Raw genomic sequence first — 22,508 nt, forward strand, 5'->3', positions numbered from 1 at the left:
CCCAACCTGTCGTGTCGTTGAAATCGCCTTTAAATGTAAACACGTGTAATAATAGAAGAGGTCAGATTGAACACAAGCGGATGACATGTTGTTGGAAGAGATTTATTAGGATTCCAGGGAGAGTCATCAGGAACCAAAGTATCAGCAGGGCACGTTTTGACAGTCGCACTAGAAAACATCAGGGCTGTGCTTTTTGTGTGAAATCCCAAACAATGATTCTATAGTGCATTTTTACATCTTTCCCAGAATGTTGGGTGGGGGGGAGCGGGTGCGCGGGGACTTGTGCAAGAGTCATACACCCACGATAAGACACAATTTGGTGGTGATGGAGTCACGAGCAGAAGGAGAAATGCAGATTACGCTCATAATTGACAAACTGAAACAACTAAGTCGTTCTTGTTTAAAAAAGCGCATTACAACCTTCAGCACACATGCACAGTAGCTTTTTTAAAACCATTTACAATCTTCTTCTTTTTTTGTTTGTACCTTTCAGACCTATGACTCATCAGGTCGGTCTCGCAATTGGGCCGCTAAACGCTTTGGAGGACGGACAGAACTTAAAAAGATGCCTTATTGCTTTAGCCTTGTGCTTGGACAAGTCGTGGATAGCTTATTACGTTCCAAGTGGGAGTGGGGGGGGGGGGGGGGGGTGCGTTTTAAAGGGGGGGCGCAGTTAAATATATCCGACAAAAATAAATACTATCATCGTATGCAAAATAAATTAGAACTAAGAGATGCCACGTAGGGTTTGATGCTTGTGGCTCCTGCTAGTAAGAAGCAGTCAAACACATTTTGGAATGCAGACGTCGTCGCCCTCGGAAGGTAAAGGGCAACGTTTTGGAGCTTCAAGCTGGTATTTTGAGTGTTGTTTTTTTTGCTGGTTTGTCGAGGGATCAACTTGATTGATTTGGAGTTTTAGCCCCCTGATTTTTGGGTTCCTATCCAGTGAAGGTGTGTTTGATTCCGGCAACAGACATTCAGGTTTACAGTTGAGCTTAAGGCTGGTACTTTTAGGTGGACAGTTTAGGTTGGAGTGTGTGTGTGTGTGTGTGTGTAGGCTGGTGATTGTTAAAGCCATAAAAAGCACGGCCAGCGTCGCTGACCTCAAGCGGAGAAGGGCACTTTGAGCAAGCTGCAGGTGGAGTAGCCTTCGTCGCTGGCTGAGCTCTGCCGGCTGCTCTGGTCGTCCAGGTCGCTGGTGGCGCCGCTGCTCACACTGTCCAGTTCTCCATGGGAGAACTCTGTGCACTCCACGTCCACTTCGATGTCCTCTGCAATGACAGCACATGTTTTGAAGGCGCCATTCTGCGAAAATCGCCACAAGAGTGCTCTGGCTCTGCTGCGAAAATTTGGAATTGACAGTTTTTCTGCTGTGATAAAACACCAATTTGTACTGAGTGAAGAACATGAACAATCACATTACAGTATCTGTAAAGTATTATTTCATGTTTTGTGTGTACACAGCTCGCTAGACAATGTATGTACTGTAGTTGTACTAACACACGACGTGCTGCGTGTATCATGATTAATAGTATAGTTTAGTATAGTTCTTTTGGAGAGGGTTGGGCATCGTTTTGTTGTAACATCCCATGGACAGACTCCAAAAGTGGGTTCTAAAAGTGACCGTGGAGCAAAATAATAACGCAACAAAAAATATGGCCAACAATACGACAAAATTGTACAGAAAGGACAACAAAAAAAGTCCGCCTGTGTCCCCTGAGTGAGTGTGCAAAGTCTCTACCTCTTTCAGACTCTGAGCGCTCATCAGAGTCCATGGGAGAGCCCAGACTATCCATGCGGACCCGGTCCCTGTCCCCGAGTGTCTGCAGCTGGGCCAGTTGTCTCTGCAGGTACCTCTGCTCCCTCTCCAACGTGTCCAGCTGGTGTTGGCTCCTTCGGTCCGCCTCTTCAAGTTTCTGCAGAGGAAGGGGAAAAAAATGCATTCTCTTAAGTTAAGGTTATCGTTTGAATATGATCTGAATGTTCACGCCTTGTTTCCTGCAGCTAAATACAGAGTGTGTGTGTTTTTCTTTTCCTGCTGGCTGGCTGCACCTGCTCCAACCAGCCCGCTCCACAGCCAAGTACCACAACCCAGCAGCCCTGGAACCACACCTGTCCTGCACTTCACAGCAGCATAGAGTCACCAGTTGACAGGAAGAGGCACTTTACACACACACACACATGCTGACCCACTCAACAAGGTGTGCACACACACACTGGTGTACACTGAACCACTCAACAAGGTGCACACACACACACTAGTGCACACTGACCCTCTCAACAAGGTGCACACCCACACTAGTGCACACTGACCCTATCAACAAGGTGCACACACACACTAATGCACACTGACCCTCTCAACAAGGTGCACACACACACAAACACACACACACTCTAGTGCACACTGACCCTCTCAATAAGGTGCACACACACACACACTAGTGCACACTGACCCTCTCAACAGGGTGCACACACACACTAGTGCACACTGACCCTCTCAACAAAGTGCACACACACACACTAGTGCACACTGACCCTCTCAACAAGGTGCACACACACACTAGTGCACACTGACTCAACAAGGTGCACACACACACACTAGTGCACACTGACCCTCTCAAAAAGGTGCACACACACACACACACACTAATGCACACTGACCCTCTCAACAAGGTGCACACACACACACTAATGCACACTGACCCTCTCAACAAGGTGCACACACACACACACTAGTGTACACTGACTCTCTCAAGGTGCACACACACACACGTGCACACTGACCCTCTCAACAAGGTGAACACACACATTAGTGCACACTGACCCTCAACAAGGTGCACACACACACACTAGTGCACACTGACCCTCTCAACAAGGTGCACACACACTAGTGCACACTGACCCTCTCAACAAGGTGCACACACACACACATACTTGTGCACACTGACTCAAGGTGCACACACACACACATGTGCACACTGACCCTCTCAACAAGGTGCACACACACATTAGTGCACACTGACCCTCTCAACAAGGTGCACACACACACTAGTGCACACTGACCCTCTCAAGGTGCACACACACATTAGTGCACACTGACCCTCTCAACAAGGTGCACACACACACTAGTGCACACTGACCCTCAACAAGGTGCACACACACATTAGTGCACACTGACCCTCTCAACAAGGTGCACACACACATTAGTGCACACTGACCCTCTCAACAAAGTGCACACGCACACACTAGTGCACACTGACCCTCTCAACAAGGTGCACACACACACTAGTGCACACTGACTCAACAAGGTGCACACACACACACTAGTGCACACTGACTCAACAAGGTGCACACACACACACTAGTGCACACTGACCCTCTCAACAAGGTGCACACACACACACACACACTAATGCATACTGACACTCTCAACAAGGTGTGCACACACACACTAGTGCACACTGACTCTCAAGGTGCACACACACACACACACTAGTGCACACTGACTCAAGGTGCACACACACACACACGTGCACACTGAACCTCTCAACAAGGTGCACACACACATTAGTGCACACTGACCCTCTCAAGGTGCGCACACACACACACTAGTGCACACTGACCCTCTCAACAAGGTGCACACACACATTAGTGCACACTGACCCTCTCAACAATGTGCACACACACACACACACACACACACACACACTAGTGCACACAGACCCTCTCAACAAGGTGCACACACACACTAGTGCACACTGACCCACTCAACAAGGTACACACACACACTAGTGCACACTGACACACTCAACAAGGTACACACACACACTAGTGCACACTGACCCACTCAACAAAGTACACCCACACACACACACACACTAGTGTACACTGACCCACTCAACAAGGTGCACACACACGCACACACACAGCCATGATGTCCTGGTAGACCTACAAGGCCACAAAGAGGTCTTACAATTAGCCACAGGCAAAAGAAAAAGCCTCTGCAACATCCCGATGATGCACTTCCTGGGATGTTGCCATGACGACAGACACGGCGGAAGGTCATGGGAACCATCCGTTAGAAACTCATTGTTTTTTTAATGTCTTTGCGTTGTACATCAAATCGGACCCTTTGAAAAATACAGGTTACATACAGAAAAATGTCCCCCTACTCTTAAATAAATCATACACGCATGAGCCGGAATATTATGTACACTTGCACAATGTCTTCATAAAGTAGTGCTGTCAATCATAGCATTCTTTTTATATTGTTTTGTAAAATTCACCAAAAGGTCATCGTGTAAATAACTAATTTCACAATTTATGTGTCTGTGGATAATCGTTTGGTGCAGCTAACATTCGGAAAAATATGTTTTTCTTCTAAATTTAGTGGGTGCAGCTTATATACCGGTGCACTCCAGAGTCCGGAAAATACAATAGACAACCACCAAAAATGTGGCAACATTTTTTTCAAGGATTTTGAATCAGTAATGATGACAGATTAACGTGTTAATTTTGAGGGCTCTAGTTTGAAAAACATTCTGAACGGACAATACCTTATCGTTCACACACATTAACCTTCTGCATTGTGCCGGTGCCGCACAAAAGGTGTTAATAATATATTGTTTTTGGACTACCACACCTTGATGTGTGCTTTGGCCTTGTTGAGGAGTCCCAGTGTGGTGTGCCGAGTGCATTCTGGTCCCAGAGGGATGAGCGACTTCAACCTCTCCAAACAATGGCGGAGATGTGCTCTTCTGCGGAGGAGACACACAAGCACGAAGTCGGTCAGGATCAAATAAGGTAAACAGTGCAAAGCCACACCTCCGACTAGTGATGTGATGTAAATCATTACCAGGAACACTGTGTAAAGTAACTCAATCACTGGGATCTTGTCTAAATGAAAAGTACTGGTATAAGACAGTCTCACATAGACCAAAAAAAAAACATGTTTATTAAGGTAAAGTTTCCTAAATAATTCATAATATACACTATATTGCCAAAAGTATTCAGGCACCTGCCTTTACTCACATATGAACTTGAATTGCCATCCCATGGAATTGTCCAAACATGTTTTGGTATCCTGGAGCATTCAAAGAGGTTGGTGAGGTCACACACTGATGGTGGTGGAGAAGGCCTGGCTCTCAGTCTCCGTTCTAATTCATCCCAAAGGTGTTCTATTGGGTTCAGGTCAGGACTCTGTGCAGGCCAGTCAAGTTCATTCGCACCAGACTATGTCATCCATGTCTTTATGGACCTTGCTTTGTGCACAGTCATGTTGGAAGCGGAAGGGGCCCACTCCAAACTGTTCCCACAAAGTTAAGAGCATGGAATTGTCCAAAATGTTTTGGTATCCTGGAGCATTCAAAGTTCCTTTCACTGGAACTAAGGGGCCCAAGCCCAACTCCTGAAAAACCAACCACACGCCATAATTCCTCCTCCACCAAATTTCACACTCGGCACAATGCAGTCGGAAATGTAGCGTTCTCCTGGCAACCTCCAAACCCAGACTGGTCCATCAGATTGTCAGATGGAAAAGTGTGATTCATCAGTCCAGAGAAGGCGTCTCCACTGCTCTAGAGTCCAGTGGCAACATGCTTTACACCACTTTGCAATGGACTTGGTGATGTATGGCTTAGATGCTGCTGCTCGGCCATGGAAACCAATTCCATGAAGCTCTCTGCGTAATGTACGTGGGCTAATTGGAAGGTCACATGACATTTGGAGCTCTGTAGCAACTGACTGTGCAGAAAGTCTTTGCACTATGCTGACCTCTGTCAGTTTACATGGCCTACCACTTGGTGGCTGAGTTGCTGTTGTTCCCAAACTCTTCCATTTTTTTATAATAAAGTTGACTGGAATATTTAGGAGCGAGGAAATTTCACGACCGGATTTGTTGCACAGGTGGCATCCTATGACAGTTCCACGCTGGAAATCACTGAGAGCGGCCCATTCTTTCACAAATGTTTGTAGAAACAGTCTCCATGCCTAAGTGCTTGATTTTGGACACCTGATTCTCATCATTTGGATGGGTGGCCAAATACTTTTGGCAAAATAGTGTAGGTGTCATTAGTTTGGATGATTCCTTAAAATGTTCCAGTTCCATTCACACATTTAAAAAACACTTTAAGACCAATGTATTGGAAAAAGATATCACTCTTGAATCAACACAATAGTTAATGCTATGATTATTGTTAATTACAAAGTAAATGTGGGATATACATAATAATGGAAGTATAATTGTTTGTATATAGTATATAATTAATTGGTACAAAGGTTTAACAAGGATATTTCACATGTCTTTACTGTGTATATAATTGAACAGTGTTTATGTTGTGTACAAGGTGTATTTATAATATGTTGTGCAAAGGAAATGTTATATTTTTAGGAAGCTCATCTTGTATTCGACATAGTTTATAGGGTTAGGCGCAATAAGTGTTCAACTTCAGCCTAAACCCTTTCGGTCTGCAACATTTTCAATTTATGAACGTACGACTGTTTGTTTATGTAAAACTGTTTGTTTATTTTGTTGACCACTGACCAAAGAAATAATAAACTAACAAACTATACATAGCAATCGCAACAAAACTGCCATTGCAAACTGTTTAAGAAAATGACTGACAATTAAAATGAGTCATTCAGTATTCTAAAACAAGTGTATGAATCATTTTACTGAAGGCTATTTGTCGCCACGGAGACAAGGATTAGTGATTTAGAAGTAGCTAAAACACTGTCACCTGCGAATGAATGTTAGCTGCTAACTAGCTAGCCATGTCTTAATTAAAGCACCTCTTCCTGAGGGTGTTCCAGTGTTATAACTACAGATGTACGATAATGGCTTTTTTGCCGATATCTGATATTCCGATATTGTCCAACTCTAATTACCGATTCCGATATCAACCGATGCCGATATATACAGTCGTGAAATTAACGCATTATTATGCCTAATTTTGTTGTGATTCCCCGCTGGATGCATTAAACAATGTAACAAGGTTTTCCAAAATAAATCAATTCAAGTTATGGAAAAAAAAAAGGGCCAACATGGCACTGCCATATTTATTATTGAAGTCACAAAGTGCATTATTTTTTTTAACATGCCTAAAAACAGCAGCTTGGAATTTGGGACATGCTCTCCCTGAGAGAGCATGAGGAGGTTGAGGTGGTGGGGGGTGTATATTGTAGCGTCCCGGAAGAGTTATTGCTGCAAGGGGTTCTGGGTATTTGTTCTGTTGTGTTTATGTTGTGTTACGGTGCGGAAGTTTGTCATTCTTGTTTGGTGTGGGTTCACAGTGTGGCGCATATAACAGTGTTAAAGTTGTTTATACGGTCACCCTCAGTATGACCTGTATGGCTGTTGACCAAGTATGCCTTGCATTCACTTGTGTGTGTGAAAAGCCGTAGATATTATGTGACTGGACCGGCACGCAAAGGCAGTGACTTTAAGGTTTATTGGCGCTCTGTACTTCTCCCTACGTCCGTGTACACAACGGCGTTTTAAAAAGTCATACATTTTACTTTATGAAACCGATACCGATAATTATGAAACCGATAATTTCCGATATTACATTTTAAAGCATTTATCGGCCGATAATATCGTCTGTCCGATATTATCGAACTTCCCTAGTTATAACTTCACCTTTATCTTTACTTTTTACACCAAAATGCGTCCGTTCTCCCTTTTCTGTCTACACTCTGTGTCTGCTTGTAAGTACTCAGTGTGTGTGCGCTGCCGAACATGCTCCTCTGCTAAAAAAAAAAAAAACCCAGCAATGTCACCACGTGACGACTCGCCGTCATGCTAGTTAAAAATGTTTTTTTTTTAATGGAAACCCGGTACTTTTCAAACAGAATATAGTATCGTTTTTGATTCATTAGTATTGCGTTACTATACTAGTACCGGTATTTTGTTGTTGTTTTCAAATCTGTCCTGTCTAACCACTCAGGCAAATCATATTGTTGACTTAGAAAAGAGAAATGTTGGATTTGCCTTCTGTTGCCTTTTTGGTATTTGACTTTATTCAATGTTTCAATCAATGTTTACTCATATAGCCCTAAATCACAAGTGTCTCAAAGGGCTGCACAAGCCACAACGACATCCTCGGTTCAGATCCCACATCAGGGCAAGGAAAAACTCAACCCAGTGGGATGACAATGAAAAACCTTGGAGGGGCCTGCAGATGTGGCCTCCCCCCCACCCTCCCCCTTTAGGAGAGACCGGTGCAATGGACGTTGAGTGGGTCTAACATATTAGTGTGAGAGTCTAGTCCATAGTGGATGTAACATAATAGTGTGAGAGTCTAGTCCATAGTGGATGTAACATAATAGTGTGAGAGTCTAGTCCATAGTGGATCTAACATAATAGTGTGAGAGTACAGTCCATAGTGGATCTAACATAATATAGTGTGAGAGTCCAGTCCATAGTGGATCTAACATAATAGTGTGAGAGTACAGTCCATAGTGGATCTAACATAATATAGTGTGAGAGTCCAGTCCATAGTGGATCTAACATAATAGTGTGAGAGTACAGTCCATAGTGGATCTAACATAATATAGTGTGAGAGTACAGTCCATAGTGGATCTAACATAATAGTGAGAGTCCAGTCCATAGTGGATCTAACATAATAGTGAGAGTCCAGTCCATAGTGGATCTAACATAATAGTGTGAGAGTCCAGTCCATAGTGGATCTAACATAATAGTGTGAGTGTCCAGTCCATAGTGGATCTAACATAATAGTGTGAGAGTCCAGTCCATGGTGGATCTAACATAATAGTGAGAGTCCAGTCCATGGTGGATCTAACATAATAGTGTGAGAGTCCAGTCCATGGTGGATCTAACATAATAGTGAGAGTCCAGTCCACAGTGGATCTAACATAATAGTGAGAGTCCAGTCCATTGTGGATCTAACATAATAGTGTGAGAGTCCAGTCCATAGTGGATCTAACATAATAGTGTGAGAGTCCAGTCCATGGTGGATCTAACATAATAGTGAGAGTCCAGTCCATAGTGGATCTAACATAATAGTGAGAGTCCAGTCCATAGTGGATCTAACATAATAGTGTGAGTGTCCAGTCCATAGTGGATCTAACATAATAGTGAGAGTCCAGTCCATGGTGGATCTAACATTATAGTGTGAGAGTCCAGTCCATAGTGGATATAAAATAATAGTGAGAGTCCAGTCCATAGTGGATCTAACATAATAGTGTGAGAGTCCAGTCCATAGTGGATCTAACATAATAGTGTGAGAGTCCAGTCCATGGTGGATCTAACATAATAGTGTGAGTGTCCAGTCCATAGTGGATCTAACATAATAGTGAGAGTCCAGTCCATGGTGGATCTAACATAATAGTGTGAGTCCAGTCCATAGTGGATCTAACATAATAGTGTGAGAGTCCAGTCCATGGTGGATCTAACATAATAGTGAGAGTCCAGTCCATAGTGGATCTAACATAATAGTGAGAGTCCAGTCCATAGTGGATCTAACATAATAGTGTGAGTGTCCAGTCCATGGTGGATCTAACATGATAGTGTGAGAGTCCAGTCCATAGTGGATCTAAAATAATAGTGAGAGTCCAGTCCATAGTGGATCCAACATAATAGTGTGAGAGTCCAGTCCATAGTGGATCTAACATAATAGTGTGAGAGTCCAGTCCATGGTGGATCTAACATAATAGTGTGAGAGTCCAGTCCATAGTGGATCTAACATAATAGTGTGAGAGTCCAGTCCATGGTGGATCTAACATAATAGTGTGAGAGTCCAGTCCATGGTGGATCTAACATAATAGTGTGAGAGTCCAGTCCATAGTGGATCTAACATAATAGTGTGAGAGTCCAGTCCATGGTGGATCTAACATAATAGTGTGAGAGTCCAGTCCATAGTGGATCTAACATAATAGTGTGAGAGTCCAGTCCATAGTGGATCTAACATAATAGTGTGAGAGTCCAGTTAAGTTCATCGCACTTAACTGCTGCAAACCACAACGTATTGTGACGACGCTGTATATAGGTCAAGCTATGATGTCATCTATTAACCACCGTTTCATCTCAAATGTTCACCTTTGGGCGACTCTCGGAGCAGCACATTTGCTGTGTTTGCCAAACATGACATGTTGGCATTCATGCATCCTGACACTTGTCATCTGCTCCCAGAAATGTCCGCCTCATTCTTCAGCAGCAGCAGTCCTGTTGTCTGGGAACAGATGCTTCACATTTGCTGACTGGGGAGATGTCTGCGAGTCCTCCGAGGACTGTGTCGCTACTCCTGGCTACAGAGGCTGCACACCAAACGTCGCTAAGGGCTACACCCCCCCGACAAAGGTGATTACAAGCTGTCATTAAGGATAACATGTTGTGTTGGTGATTAGAATGAAGCAGTCATTAATTGCCAGTATTTGTCCACTTAATTCTGTAAAGGAGTGTGAAAATAATGTTTTTATCCCGTCCTGGACACCACGGTAAATACTAAAATAGTGTGTGTGCTCGGGTTGTCTCGGTACCAAAATGTATTTTGATACTTTTCTACATAAAGGGGACCACAAAAAATTTCATTATTGGCTATTTTAACAAAAAATCTTAGGGTACATGAAACATATGTTTATTATTGTAATTTAGTCCTTAAATAAAATAGTGAACATACTAGACAACTTGTCTTTTAGTAGTAAGTAAACAAACAAAGACTCCTAATTAGTCTGCTGACGTATAGACTCTCACTATTATGTTAGATCCACTATGGACTGGACTCTCACTATTATGTTAGATCCACTATGGACTGGACTCTCACTATTATGTTAGATCCACTATGGACTGGACTCTCACACTATTATGTTAGATCCACTATGGACTGGACTCTCACACTATCATGTTAGATCCACTATGGACTGGACTCTCACTATTATGTTAGATCCACTATGGACTGGACTCTCACTATTATGTTAGATCCACTATGGACTGGACTCTCACACTATTATGTTAGATCCACTATGGACTGGACTCTCACTATTATGTTAGATCCACTATGGACTGGACTCTCACTATTATGTTAGATCCACTATGGACTGGACTCTCACTATTATGTTAGATCCACTATGGACTGGACTCTCACAATATTATGTTAGATCCAGTACGGACCGGACTCTCACACTATTTTGTTAGATCCACTATGGACCGGACTCTCACACTATTTTGTTAGATCCACTATGGACCGGACTCTCACACTATTATGTTGGATCCACTATGGACTGGATTCTCAGTATTATGTTAGATCCACTATGGACTGGACTCTCACTATTATGTTAGATCCACTATGGACTGGACTCTCACGCTATTATGTTAGATCCACTATGGACTGGACTCTCACACTATTATGTTAGATCCACTATGGACTGGACTCTCACTATTATGTTAGATCCACTATGGACTGGACTCTCACTATTATGTTAGATCCACTATGGACTGGACTCTCACACTATTATGTTAGATCCACTATGGACTGGACTCTCACTATTATGTTAGATCCACTATGGACTGGACTCTCACTATTATGTTAGATCCACTATGGACTGGACTCACACTATTATGTTAGATCCACTATGGACTGGACTCTCACTATTATGTTAGATCCACTATGGACTGGACTCTCACACTATTATGTTAGATCCACTATGGACTGGATTATCACAATATTATGTTAGATCCACTTGACTTCCATTGCACCGGTCGCCCTAGAGGGGTTCCTCTCCAAGGTTTCTCATTGTCATCCCACTGGGTTGAGTTTTTCCTTGCCCTGATGTGGGATCTGAGCCGAGGATGTTGTTGTGGCTTGTGCAGCCCTTTGAGACACTCGTGATTTCGAGTTATATAAGTAAACATTGATTGATATTGTGTCATTTATCAACATTATGAGGGACAAACTGTAAAAATTGATTATTATTCTACGTGTTAATTTACTGTTAATATCTGCTTATTTTCTGTTTTAACATGTTCTATCTACACTTCTGTTAAAATGTAATAATCACTTATTCTTCTCTTCTTCGATACTTGACATTAGTTTTGGATGATACCACACATTTAGGTTTTAATCCGATACCAAGTAGTTACAGAGAGACTTTAGACCGAGACTTCCTTTTATTGTCATTCAAATTTGAACTTTACAGTACAGATAAGAACGACATTTTGTTGCATAAGCTGGTTGTAGTGCAGGATAAAAGAGTAATAAGGTGCGGATATAAATAAATAGATTATTGTACAGATAAATATATTGCACTTTTGCATATGCATCCACGTTTATGGATGTATGTTATATTGTGTATATATAGGATCATACATTGGTCATAATTCAAAGGACGGATTTCCTAAGTTTATAAACATAATATGACTCTTTTTTTAAAAGGAAAAAAGATTTTGTGCCGATAAAAAATATCGATATAGTCATGACACGATTTTGTACTTGGTATCATTACAGTGGGTGTCCGGTGTAGATCCACCCATGGCATTTCTTTACATTGTGACGCCGGTGAGCTATTGTATCCTCCCAAGGTGCTATTCTTCATCCTCCAGTCATAATGATACTTGTAGAAAAACTCACTTTATTTGTCGCCATGCAGGCCAGGATTAGTGATTTAGAAGTAGCTAAAACAGTCATTAGCTGCTAGCTAGTTAGCCATGTCTTAATTAAAGCAGCTCTCCCTGAGGGTGTTTCAGTCTTATAACTTCACCTTTATCTCTACTTTTTACACCAAAATGCGTCCGTTCTCCCTTTTCTGTCTACACACTGTGTCTGCTTGTAAGTACTCTGTGTGCGCGCGCTGCCGAACATGCTAATCTGCTCGTAAAACCAGCGATGTGCCGTCATGCCTGTAAAAAAAAATATGCAGTGAACCGATACTTTTCAAAAAGAGTTTAGTACCGTTTTTGATTCATTAGTCCCGCGACACTATACTAGTACTGGTATACCGTACAACCCTAGTGTGTACTAGGGGTTTAACGGTACACAAAAATTTCGGTTCGGTACGTACCTCGGTTTAGAGGTCACGGTTCGGTTCATTTTCGGTACAGTAAAAAAACAACAAAATATACATTTTGGGGTTATTTATTTACCAAATTTGCAAAATCTTCCACCAAAAATATTTTTCTTAGTGGAATATTTGATGTGAAGTAATGGGAACCTTGGATAGGTCAATAATTCATAATAACATTGATTTTGATTCTATATTATGTTTCGAGCAATGACAGTTTGAAAGAAAAAAAGCAGCTTTGTTTTATTAGTCAACATTGCAACTTGTTCTAAATTACAGTTAACCTTTAAGCTTTTTTATTTCACTTTTGTTATGTTTTTGTTTATTTTAATAGTATTTTTAGAATGTGACGTGGGCCTATAAAACATTAGCTGTGGGCCGCAAATGGCACACTTTTGACACCCCTGCTATAGATAATAAAAAATGAAATGTGATAAATCTATGGATAAAAAGCAGAGCCTGGTGACGCATGCGCATTTATCATAACTCTCTCTCTCTCTCACCAATGCTGCTGCGCGCACAATTTGTTTTGTTTTTAACCCCTTCTTAACCCTGAACGTACATTGAAAATACACGCAACCCTAACTCAAAATGCCGGACATTTGAGGCATTTAAGAAACTCCGCCCTGACAGCTACGCAAAAGAGGACATGTCCGGTGAAAAGAGGACGTATGGTCAGTCTATCCTAGCTCGTTAGCTGCTAGCATGCCGTGTGTTGTGCCTCGGTGTGCATTGTTTACACAACGTGCGTTACGCTACTTAATATGTCCGTGTGGAAACTTGTTCGGTACACCTCCGAACCAGAACCCCCGTACCGAAAAGGTTCAATACAAATACACGTACCGTTACACCCCTAGTGTGTACAATATTAAGCAATATATGTAAGCGTGTTTAAGCGTGTGTAACTCACCTATTCTTTTCCAGTTCATTGTGAGCTGACCTGTCGGGAGTGCAAACGTACACATCACATTTTAAATATGCAGACAAAAACCACACATGCTGCAACACTCTATAAATGCCAAGTCAGTGTACAAAAACTCTATTCAAAATAAGTCATGTTGGCTGTTCAACTCACCTATTGTGAATGTTGTCCAGTTTCCTATTCTTGAATTTACGCTGTTTGGGCGGGTGCTCCGTCCGGCTGGCGGGGTAGGCGGAAGCGTAGCCATGCTCACATTCTGCGGGATTAAAAACAAATATTACAAGACGCATCATCTTGAAACAAGAGTTGTGTGTAACGCCTGCTGTCGTCATTCAATCTGGTTAGCATCGTGCTGTGACCTAGATATTAAAGGGAAACTTCGGTTTTTTTCAACCTGGGCCCTGTTTTCATAATTTTTTCTGTATATGTGAGTGCTGGATAAAACATTTTTTGAGGTCGCGCCAGTATTGAGCAGGGCAGGCAGCCTCCAGCCCAGCTAACGCTCGTACACAGGGCAACTGGCTCTCGTCAAAATTCGGCCTATAAACATGCATTTTTTTCACACTGACAGGCTCAGATAGTTACAATGAGTGTCCGACAACATACTAGAAAGGAGAAATTAACGTATGTCTCTACCTTTAGCTGGAGATCGCTGTTTGTTGTGAGCTGTGTCCAAATCTCACCACGCTACAAATCTCGTTCCGAAATCTCGCGATAACTCGCGACAAATCAAATCGTCCACATCAGGCAAAAATTCAGCCATGACAGACAAACAAACAAACTTTTCTATAAAACTAAAATAACAGTCTTCGGTAATCCAACAGAAAATCACTTCAGTCATCTCTCTTCACCTCAGTCAGGTAACTGTTTTTCCACCGGTGTTTTGTCGCGAGTTATCGCGAGATTTCGGAACGAGATTTGTAGCGTGGTGAGATTTGGACACAGCTCACAACAAACAGCGATCTCCAGCTAAAGGTAGAGACATACGTTAATTTCTCCTTTCTAGTATGTTGTCGGACACTCATTGTAACTATCTGAGCCTGTCAGTGTGAAAAAAATGCATGTTTATAGGCCGAATTTTGACGAGAGCCAGTTGCCCTGTGTACGAGCGTTAGCTGGGCTGGAGGCTGCCTGCCCTGCTCAATACTGGCGCGACCTCAAAAAATGTTTTATCCAGCACTCACATATACAGAAAAAATTATGAAAACAGGGCCCAGGTTGAAAAAAACCGAAGTTTCCCTTTAAGCGAGTGTTTCATGTCCCTTGTAAACACTACAGCACAGATATTCAATTACATTATTTTGGGGGCCACATTTCCCTTCACTATCAGTGGTCCCCAACCGCACAAGAAATAAATAAAAATGTTTTTTTTTATTTTTTATTAAATCAACATAAAAAACACAAGATACACTTACAATTAGTGCACCAACCCAAAAAAAACCCCTCCCCCACACAAAAGGATTGTTTATTTCTGTTATTAACATCTGTAAGTAATCAATATAGACCAATATAGTCTGCAGGGATACAGTCCGTAAGCACACATGATTGTATTTTTTTATGACAAAAAGTAAAATAAAATAAAAATCCCATCCCCCTCCGGTCCGTGGGCCAAATTTTCAAGCCTTTACAGGTCCGCAGTTACAAAAAGGTTGGGGACCACTGCTCTACATGACAGAATCACTATGTAGTTTTAAGAACCTACTCCAAAAAAATAGTTCAAGATCCTCTACATGACAGAAGCAGTCGCGCTGTTTTAGGAACCTACTGCAAAAAACTAGTCCCAAATCTTTTATATGATGAAAACATGTTGCTGTTTTAAGAACCTACGGCAAAAAGTAGTCCAAGATCTTCTACATGGCAGGAGCACTATGTTATTTTAAGAACCTACTCCAAAAACTAGTTCAAGATCCTCTACATGACAGAAGCACTATGTAGTTTTAAGAACCTACTGCAAAAACTAGTCCATATATATATATATATATATATATATATATATATATATATATATATATATATATATATATATATATATATATATATATATATATATATATATATATATATATATATATATATAGGTCTGACCCCATTTTGTGAATTAACCGCCTCTTCCTAATAACCGCCTATGTCCAAATAGCCGCCCATGGGCTGTTATTTGCATAATTTAGATTAAAATACTACTGGGGTTGCATTTGCTGCAGTATTATTGTTTTGATGGTTTTATAGAGTACTTGGTACCATAATTTTATTTTTCCTGTATGCTGCTTTATTTATAACTTGGAGTACTGTAGCCTTTATTTTATTTAAGTGACAGAATTATTGTTCTGTTTTGATGGTGGGTTTTATACTTGAGTACTTGGTACCATAATTTTATTTTTCCCGGTAGGCTGCTTTATTTAAAAAGTTTATTTATTTTTAGTATTGGTATTCTATTTGACAATTGTTGCACTACTGCCATGTTGAGGCCTTGTTGATCTCTTGTCTTTTGATAGCCTACCTCATGTTGGTCTATTGTTTTTTTGTTTGTATGTTTACAATAGCTTTTACATTTAAAGTTTTTTGTACGAAAAAAAAAATACTGAACAGTAACCATTGTAACCAAATAATGGCCTGGTGCAGGCTGGTGCAAAAATAAATTTATGACCCCATTTTGTGAAATAAACGCCCGGGCTACTATTTGGTAATATATATATATATATATATATATATATATATATATATATATATATATATATATATATATATATATATATATACACACATTTTTATTTTTTTTTGTCATAAAAAATACAATCATGTGTGCTTACGGACTGTATCCCTGCAGACTGTATTGATCTATATTGATATATAATGTAGGAACCAGAAATATTAATAACAGAAAGAAACAACCCAAACTTTCAGCCCCACCTAAAACAAAATTCACCAGCCGCCACTGATTATGATGCATTCATTTTAGGCAAAGTATAAGACAATACTTTCTTAACAGTATAATTGTAACCAGGAATAAGTCTTCAAGTAACAATATTCTAATACTAACATTGTTGGGTAAAACAGAATTTGGTTTCATTCTGAATCCGGTGAAACAGATTGGTGGTTTTAGCTGATGTAAAGACTTTCAGGTGTTTATATATGTTTATGTTTAAGTATTTGGCAAAATACATATAAAACAATCACTGTAAACATGATCATTTAAGGGAAGAATGTAAAACAAAATATCAATACAAAGTGTCAAGACAGAATGAACTCTCTGCTGTTGTTGCAGCTATCTAATGTATTCATACATTGTTTATGTAGGATATACGCATGTATATATAACCAAATCATATTGTTTCTTCAATTTAAAAATAGCTGACCCTTTTTTCCCCCCCTTCTCTGGGATTATATTCCCAGTTTTGATCTCGGACGTCTGGTCACTTATAGCATATAAGAATGTTTTATTACTATTAAGCAAACTATGGATAATAAAACATGTGTCCTTTATCATAGCTACACGTATGACAAAAAAAAGCGGGTGAAAATCAGTGGTATTCAGTGAGGTAAGATGAATGAAATGCGTTGACAGTTCATTGCTCCTGCCAAATGAATTGCACTGAGTGGAGCGGATCACCACTCCAAGATGGCGGCCCCGCGTCTCGTCAGCGCCAGTAGGCAGTAGCGCTCCATGTTGCGTACCCTTAGAAGATGTCTATGATTTAAAGGGCCGACAAGTCCCAAGTTCACTCTCTTTCGGTAATACGGTGACGTCACAGTCAAACCTGCGCATGATTGGTTATCAGCGCGAGTGACATGCGTGTGGACCAATGAAAACCCCGCAATCTGTTCCATGTGGAACCCATGTGAAAAACACATACAGGAAGCGCAGCTGGTCGGTGTCTTTATATATATATATATTTATTTTAAAAAATAAAATTGGCGTCGAAAAATGCGGTATTTAAATGTTTGAATACTGTATGTACGAATTTGTGAGAGAATAGAGTTGCATAAATGTGTGTCTGTACGAGTATTTAAAGCAATACAAAACACAGACACAAATTAGACTAGTACAGGGGTCGGCAACCCGCGGCTCCGGAGCCGCATGCGGCTCCTTGACCACTCTGATGCGGCTCAGCTACATACATGCCGACCCCCCCGATTTTCCCAGGAGATTTATGGATCTCAGTGTCTCTCATAGATTACTCCCAGGGAAAAAATAATCCTATTTACACTCTTACTTACTAAATAAAGGGCGTGCCCTAATTGCACTGCAGCAATTGTCCTCTATAGCATTTACATACAGCGTGCCAGTCCAGCCACATGTTGCATGTTGTTATTACTTGCATACAGGAGACAGCAAAGCATACTTACTCATCAGCCACACAGCTTACACTGACGGTAGCCATATCAAACAACTTTAACATTGTTACGTTACAAATATGCGCCACACTGTGAACCCACACCAAAAAAGAATGAAAAACACATTTCTGGAGAACATCCCACCGTAACACAACATAAACACAACAGAACCATTACCCAGAATCCCATGCAGCCCTAACTCTTCCGGTCTACATTATACACCCCCGCTACCACCAAATCCCCCCACACATCAACCCCCGCCCCTCTCCGTGCGTTGGTTGAGCGGAAGAGTTAGGGCTGCATGGGATTCTGGGTATTGGTACCGTCAGTGTAAGATGTGTAGCTGCTGAGTTAGTAGCCTTGCTGTCTCTTACGTGAGCAAGCTAAAGCTGCATTCCACTTGTGGCCGAGCAGGTACACTGTCAGGGCAGACTGTAGAGGGCGCCAAATGTAGTGTCATCACACTCTGATATTCGGGAGTCTCCCGGGAAAAATTAGAGGGTTGGCAAGTATGACGCTTTCAAGCGGCTATCAAGCGACATTCATTCAAAACTCGCGGGCTGCACTAACATCAAATTTCCACATTAAAGTGCGTGCCGGTGCGTGTGTCTGAGACCCCTGGTTAACATAGCACAAAGCATGTAAGCTTTGTATGCGGTGTTTTTCATTTTAAATTTTAAATTTTTTTTTGTGGCTCCCATTACTTTCTATAATTTGTGAAACTTGCCAAAATGGCTCTTTGAGTGGTAAAGGTTGCCGACCCCTGGACTAGTACATGCCCGAATGCAGCTGAGACAGGCTCCAGCACACCCCGCGACCCCAAAAGGGACAAGCGGTAGGAAATGGATGGATGAGCACATACCCAAAACGGTCTGTTTGGGACATTTTTATCCTCCATTTCCGCAGTGCCGTTTAAAGGGCCGACAAAGTCCCAAGTTCGCTCTCTTCCGGTAATACGGTGACGTCACAGTAGAACCTGCGTGTGATTGGCTATGAGTGCGAGTGACATGCGTGTGGACCAATGAAAACGCCGCAATCTGTTCCATGTGGAACCCATGTGAAAAACATACAGAAAGCGCAGCTGGTCGGTGTCTATATATATATTTATTTAAAATATATATACAACACATTTTTTTTAATTTGGCGTCGAAAAATGTGGTATTTAAATGTTTGAATATTGTATATACGGATTTGTGAGAGAATAGTTGCAGGAATGGGTGTTATTTGACTCAATAATGCGTGTATTTGCGCGTTAGTGAAAAAAAAAACCAACAACCGCGCAATTGGTGCGTGATTCGTGGAGTGTCGTGGCGTGGAAATGGGGTCAGATCGCAGCGAATGCAGCAAGCGATGCATTTATTTGCAGGCTTATGTCCAAATTTAGCCTCATTTCCGGGTTCTCCCGCGGTGCATTCAGCGCGTAAACACGGAGACTATATTCCTCCATCCTGGCTGCAGGTGACATGCAAATGTTCTCCGTGGCCTCGCGTCGTGCGCCTCTATTGTTGTCTGCAACCCCCCCCCCCCCCCCCCCCCCCCACGCACACGCGGGACGTGCACCCCTGCACGCACGTCTTCACTTACTTCCGCTGCTCTTCTCCACCTTGTCGATGTACCGCGCCGCGTCCAGCAGGACTTGCACGTTCTTCATGAAGGTGTCGATGCGCGCCATGGCGGGACACTGGCACACGTCGCCCAGGGAGCAGTCCGACATCTCGGCCGCGGACAGTCCCTGATCGCCTTTCAGCTCGCCGCGCTGCCCCACGCACTTCACCATGTCGTGTGTGTGTGTGTGTGTGTGTGTGGGTGGAGATGAACACGCAGGCCTTTTTCCTCCCGTGCGCGCACCGAGCGGATGACTGACGGAGGCTGCGTGGAATCGCAGTCCTTAGCCCTCAGCCACTTGCCCTACTTGCTGGGTAATCCCTCCCACTAACATCCATTGTCAGCTGGGCCGCACGACACTTCGTCACCATCAAGGCTGCGAGGGAGGAGGAGGAACAAAAGCACAATTCATGTTTCCTCATCGTGGATGCGACACAAACACGCGAGAAATGAAGTGGGAAGTGTCAAGTCTAATCGATACTGCAACTATAATCAACTCAGGACACGTATTCATTTTTTTTACTGCAAAACAAAATACACCTGTATAAATAAGTATTATAAGATGACTCTCAAAATAATAAAAGTCCATTTTTACCAGAAACAAGTTGCAAAATGACAAGAATTAAGTTGTAAAGATGCAGCAAAAAGTCGTACAGTTACGAAAAGCCTTTGGCAATAATACACCCCAAAAAGTCGGAAACGTAACAACTATATTACCACTAATAAGTAGCACAATGAAAACAATTAAACTTTAAAGATGCAGCAAAAAGTCATAATTCTGCAAGTAAAAAGTCGTACAATTACGAAAAGCCTTTGGCAATACTACACCCCAAGAAGTCGGAAACGTAACAAGTGTAACAACTATATTACCACTAATAAGGAGCAAAATGAAAACAATTAAGTTGTAAAGATTCAGCAGAAAGTCGTAATCCTGCAAGTAAAAAGTCATACAGTTACGAAAAGCCTTTGGCAATATTACGCTCTAAAAAGTCGGAAACGTAACAAGTGTAACAACTATATTACCATTAATAAGTAGCACAATTAAAACAATTAAACTTTAAAGATGCAGCAAAAAGTCATAATTCTGCAAGTAAAAAGTCGTACAATTACAAAAAGCCTTTGGCAATACTACACCCCAAAAAGTCGGAAACGTAACAAGTGTAACAACTATATTACCACTAATAAGTAGCACAATGAAAACAATTAAACTTTAAAGATGCAGCAAAAAGTCATAATTCTGCAAGTAAAAAGTCGTGCAGTTACGAAAAGCCTTTGGCAATACTACACCCCAAAAAGTCGGAAACATATCAAGTGTAACAACTATATTACCACTAATAAGGAGCAAAATGAAAACAATAAAGTTGTAAAGATTCAGCAAAAAGTCGTAATCCTGCAAGTAAAAAGTCATACAGTTACGAAAAGCCTTTGGCAATATTACGCTCTAAAAAGTCGGAAACGTAACAAGTGTAACAACTATATTACCACTAATAAGTAGCACAATGAAAACAATTAAACTTTAACGATGCAGCAAAAAGTCATAATTCTGCAAGTAAAAAGTCGTACAATTACAAAAAGCCTTTGGCAATACTACACCCCAAAAAGTCGGAAACGTAAGAAGTGTAACAACTATATTACCACTAATAAGTAGCACAATGAAAACAATTAAACTTTAAAGATGCAGCAAAAAGTCATAATTCTGCAAGTAAAAAGTCGTGGAGTTACGAAAAGCCTTTGGCAATACTACACCCCAAAAAGTCGGAAACATAACAAGTGTAACAACTATATTACCACTAATAAGGAGCAAAATGAAAACAATTAAGTTGTAAAGATTCAGCTAAAAGTCGTAATCCTGCAAGTAAAAAGTCGTACAGTTACGAAAAGCCTTTGGCAATATTACGCTCTAAAAAGTCGGAAACGTAACAAGTGTAACAACTATATTACCACTAATAAGTAGCACAATGAAAACAATTAAACTTTAAAGATGCAGCAAAAAGTCATAATTCTGCAAGTAAAAAGTCGTACAATTACAAAAAGCCTTTGGCAATACTACACCCCAAAAAGTCGGAAACGTAAGAAGTGTAACAACTATATTACCACTAATAAGTAGCACAATGAAAACAATTAAACTTTAAAGATGCAGCAAAAAGTCATAATTCTGCAAGTAAAAAGTCGTACAATTACGAAAAGCCTTTGGCAATACTACACCCCAAAAAGTCGGAAACGTAACAAGTGTAACAACTATATTACCACTAATAAGTAGCACAATGAAAACAATTAACTTTAAAGATGCAGCAAAAAGTCATAATTCTGCAAGTAAAAAGTCGTGCAGTTACGAAAAGCCTTTGGCAATACTACACCCCAAAAAGTCGGAAACATAACAAGTGTAACAACTATATTACCACTAATAAGGAGCAAAATGAAAACAATTAAGTTGTAAAGATTCAGCAAAAAGTCGTAATCCTGCAAGTAAAAAGTCATACAGTTACGAAAAGCCTTTGGCAATATTACGCTCTAAAAAGTCGGAAACGTAACAAGTGTAACAACTATATTACCACTAATAAGTAGCACAATGAAAAGAATTAAACTTTAAAGATGCAGCAAAAAGTCATAATTCTGCAAGTAAAAAGTCGTACAATTA

General features: G+C 41.1%; 1 protein-coding gene across 1 annotated transcript; it reads right to left on the reverse strand.

The window, feature by feature from the left end:
* Positions 1-65: 65 nt before the first annotated feature.
* On the reverse strand, positions 66-20,208 carry LOC133657633 (max-interacting protein 1-like). Its single transcript, XM_062059198.1, has 6 exons — positions 19,850-20,208; positions 14,087-14,189; positions 13,922-13,951; positions 4,643-4,757; positions 1,742-1,916; positions 66-1,271 (listed from the first exon to the last, which is right to left on the reverse strand). The coding sequence occupies exons 1-6, from the start codon at positions 20,040-20,042 to the stop codon at positions 1,105-1,107; spliced, it is 783 nt and encodes a 260-aa protein (XP_061915182.1). The 5' UTR covers positions 20,043-20,208; the 3' UTR covers positions 66-1,104.
* Between the last annotated feature and the right edge of the window lie 2,300 nt (positions 20,209-22,508).

This window comes from Entelurus aequoreus, linkage group LG09 (genome assembly GCF_033978785.1).
Source record: "Entelurus aequoreus isolate RoL-2023_Sb linkage group LG09, RoL_Eaeq_v1.1, whole genome shotgun sequence".
Lineage (NCBI taxonomy): Eukaryota > Metazoa > Chordata > Actinopteri > Syngnathiformes > Syngnathidae > Entelurus > Entelurus aequoreus.

Coding starts and splice junctions, on each gene's coding strand:
- LOC133657633 (XM_062059198.1), bottom strand. CDS start 20,042: ATGGTGAAGTGCGTGGGGCAGCGCGGCGAGCTGAAAGGCGATCAGGGA. Junction 1,917..4,642: donor AGGCCAAAGCACACATCAAG/GTGTGGTAGTCC, acceptor CTTCCTCTGCAG/AAACTTGAAGAGGCGGACCG. Junction 1,272..1,741: donor GCGCTCAGAGTCTGAAAGAG/GTAGAGACTTTG, acceptor CTGTCATTGCAG/AGGACATCGAAGTGGACGTG.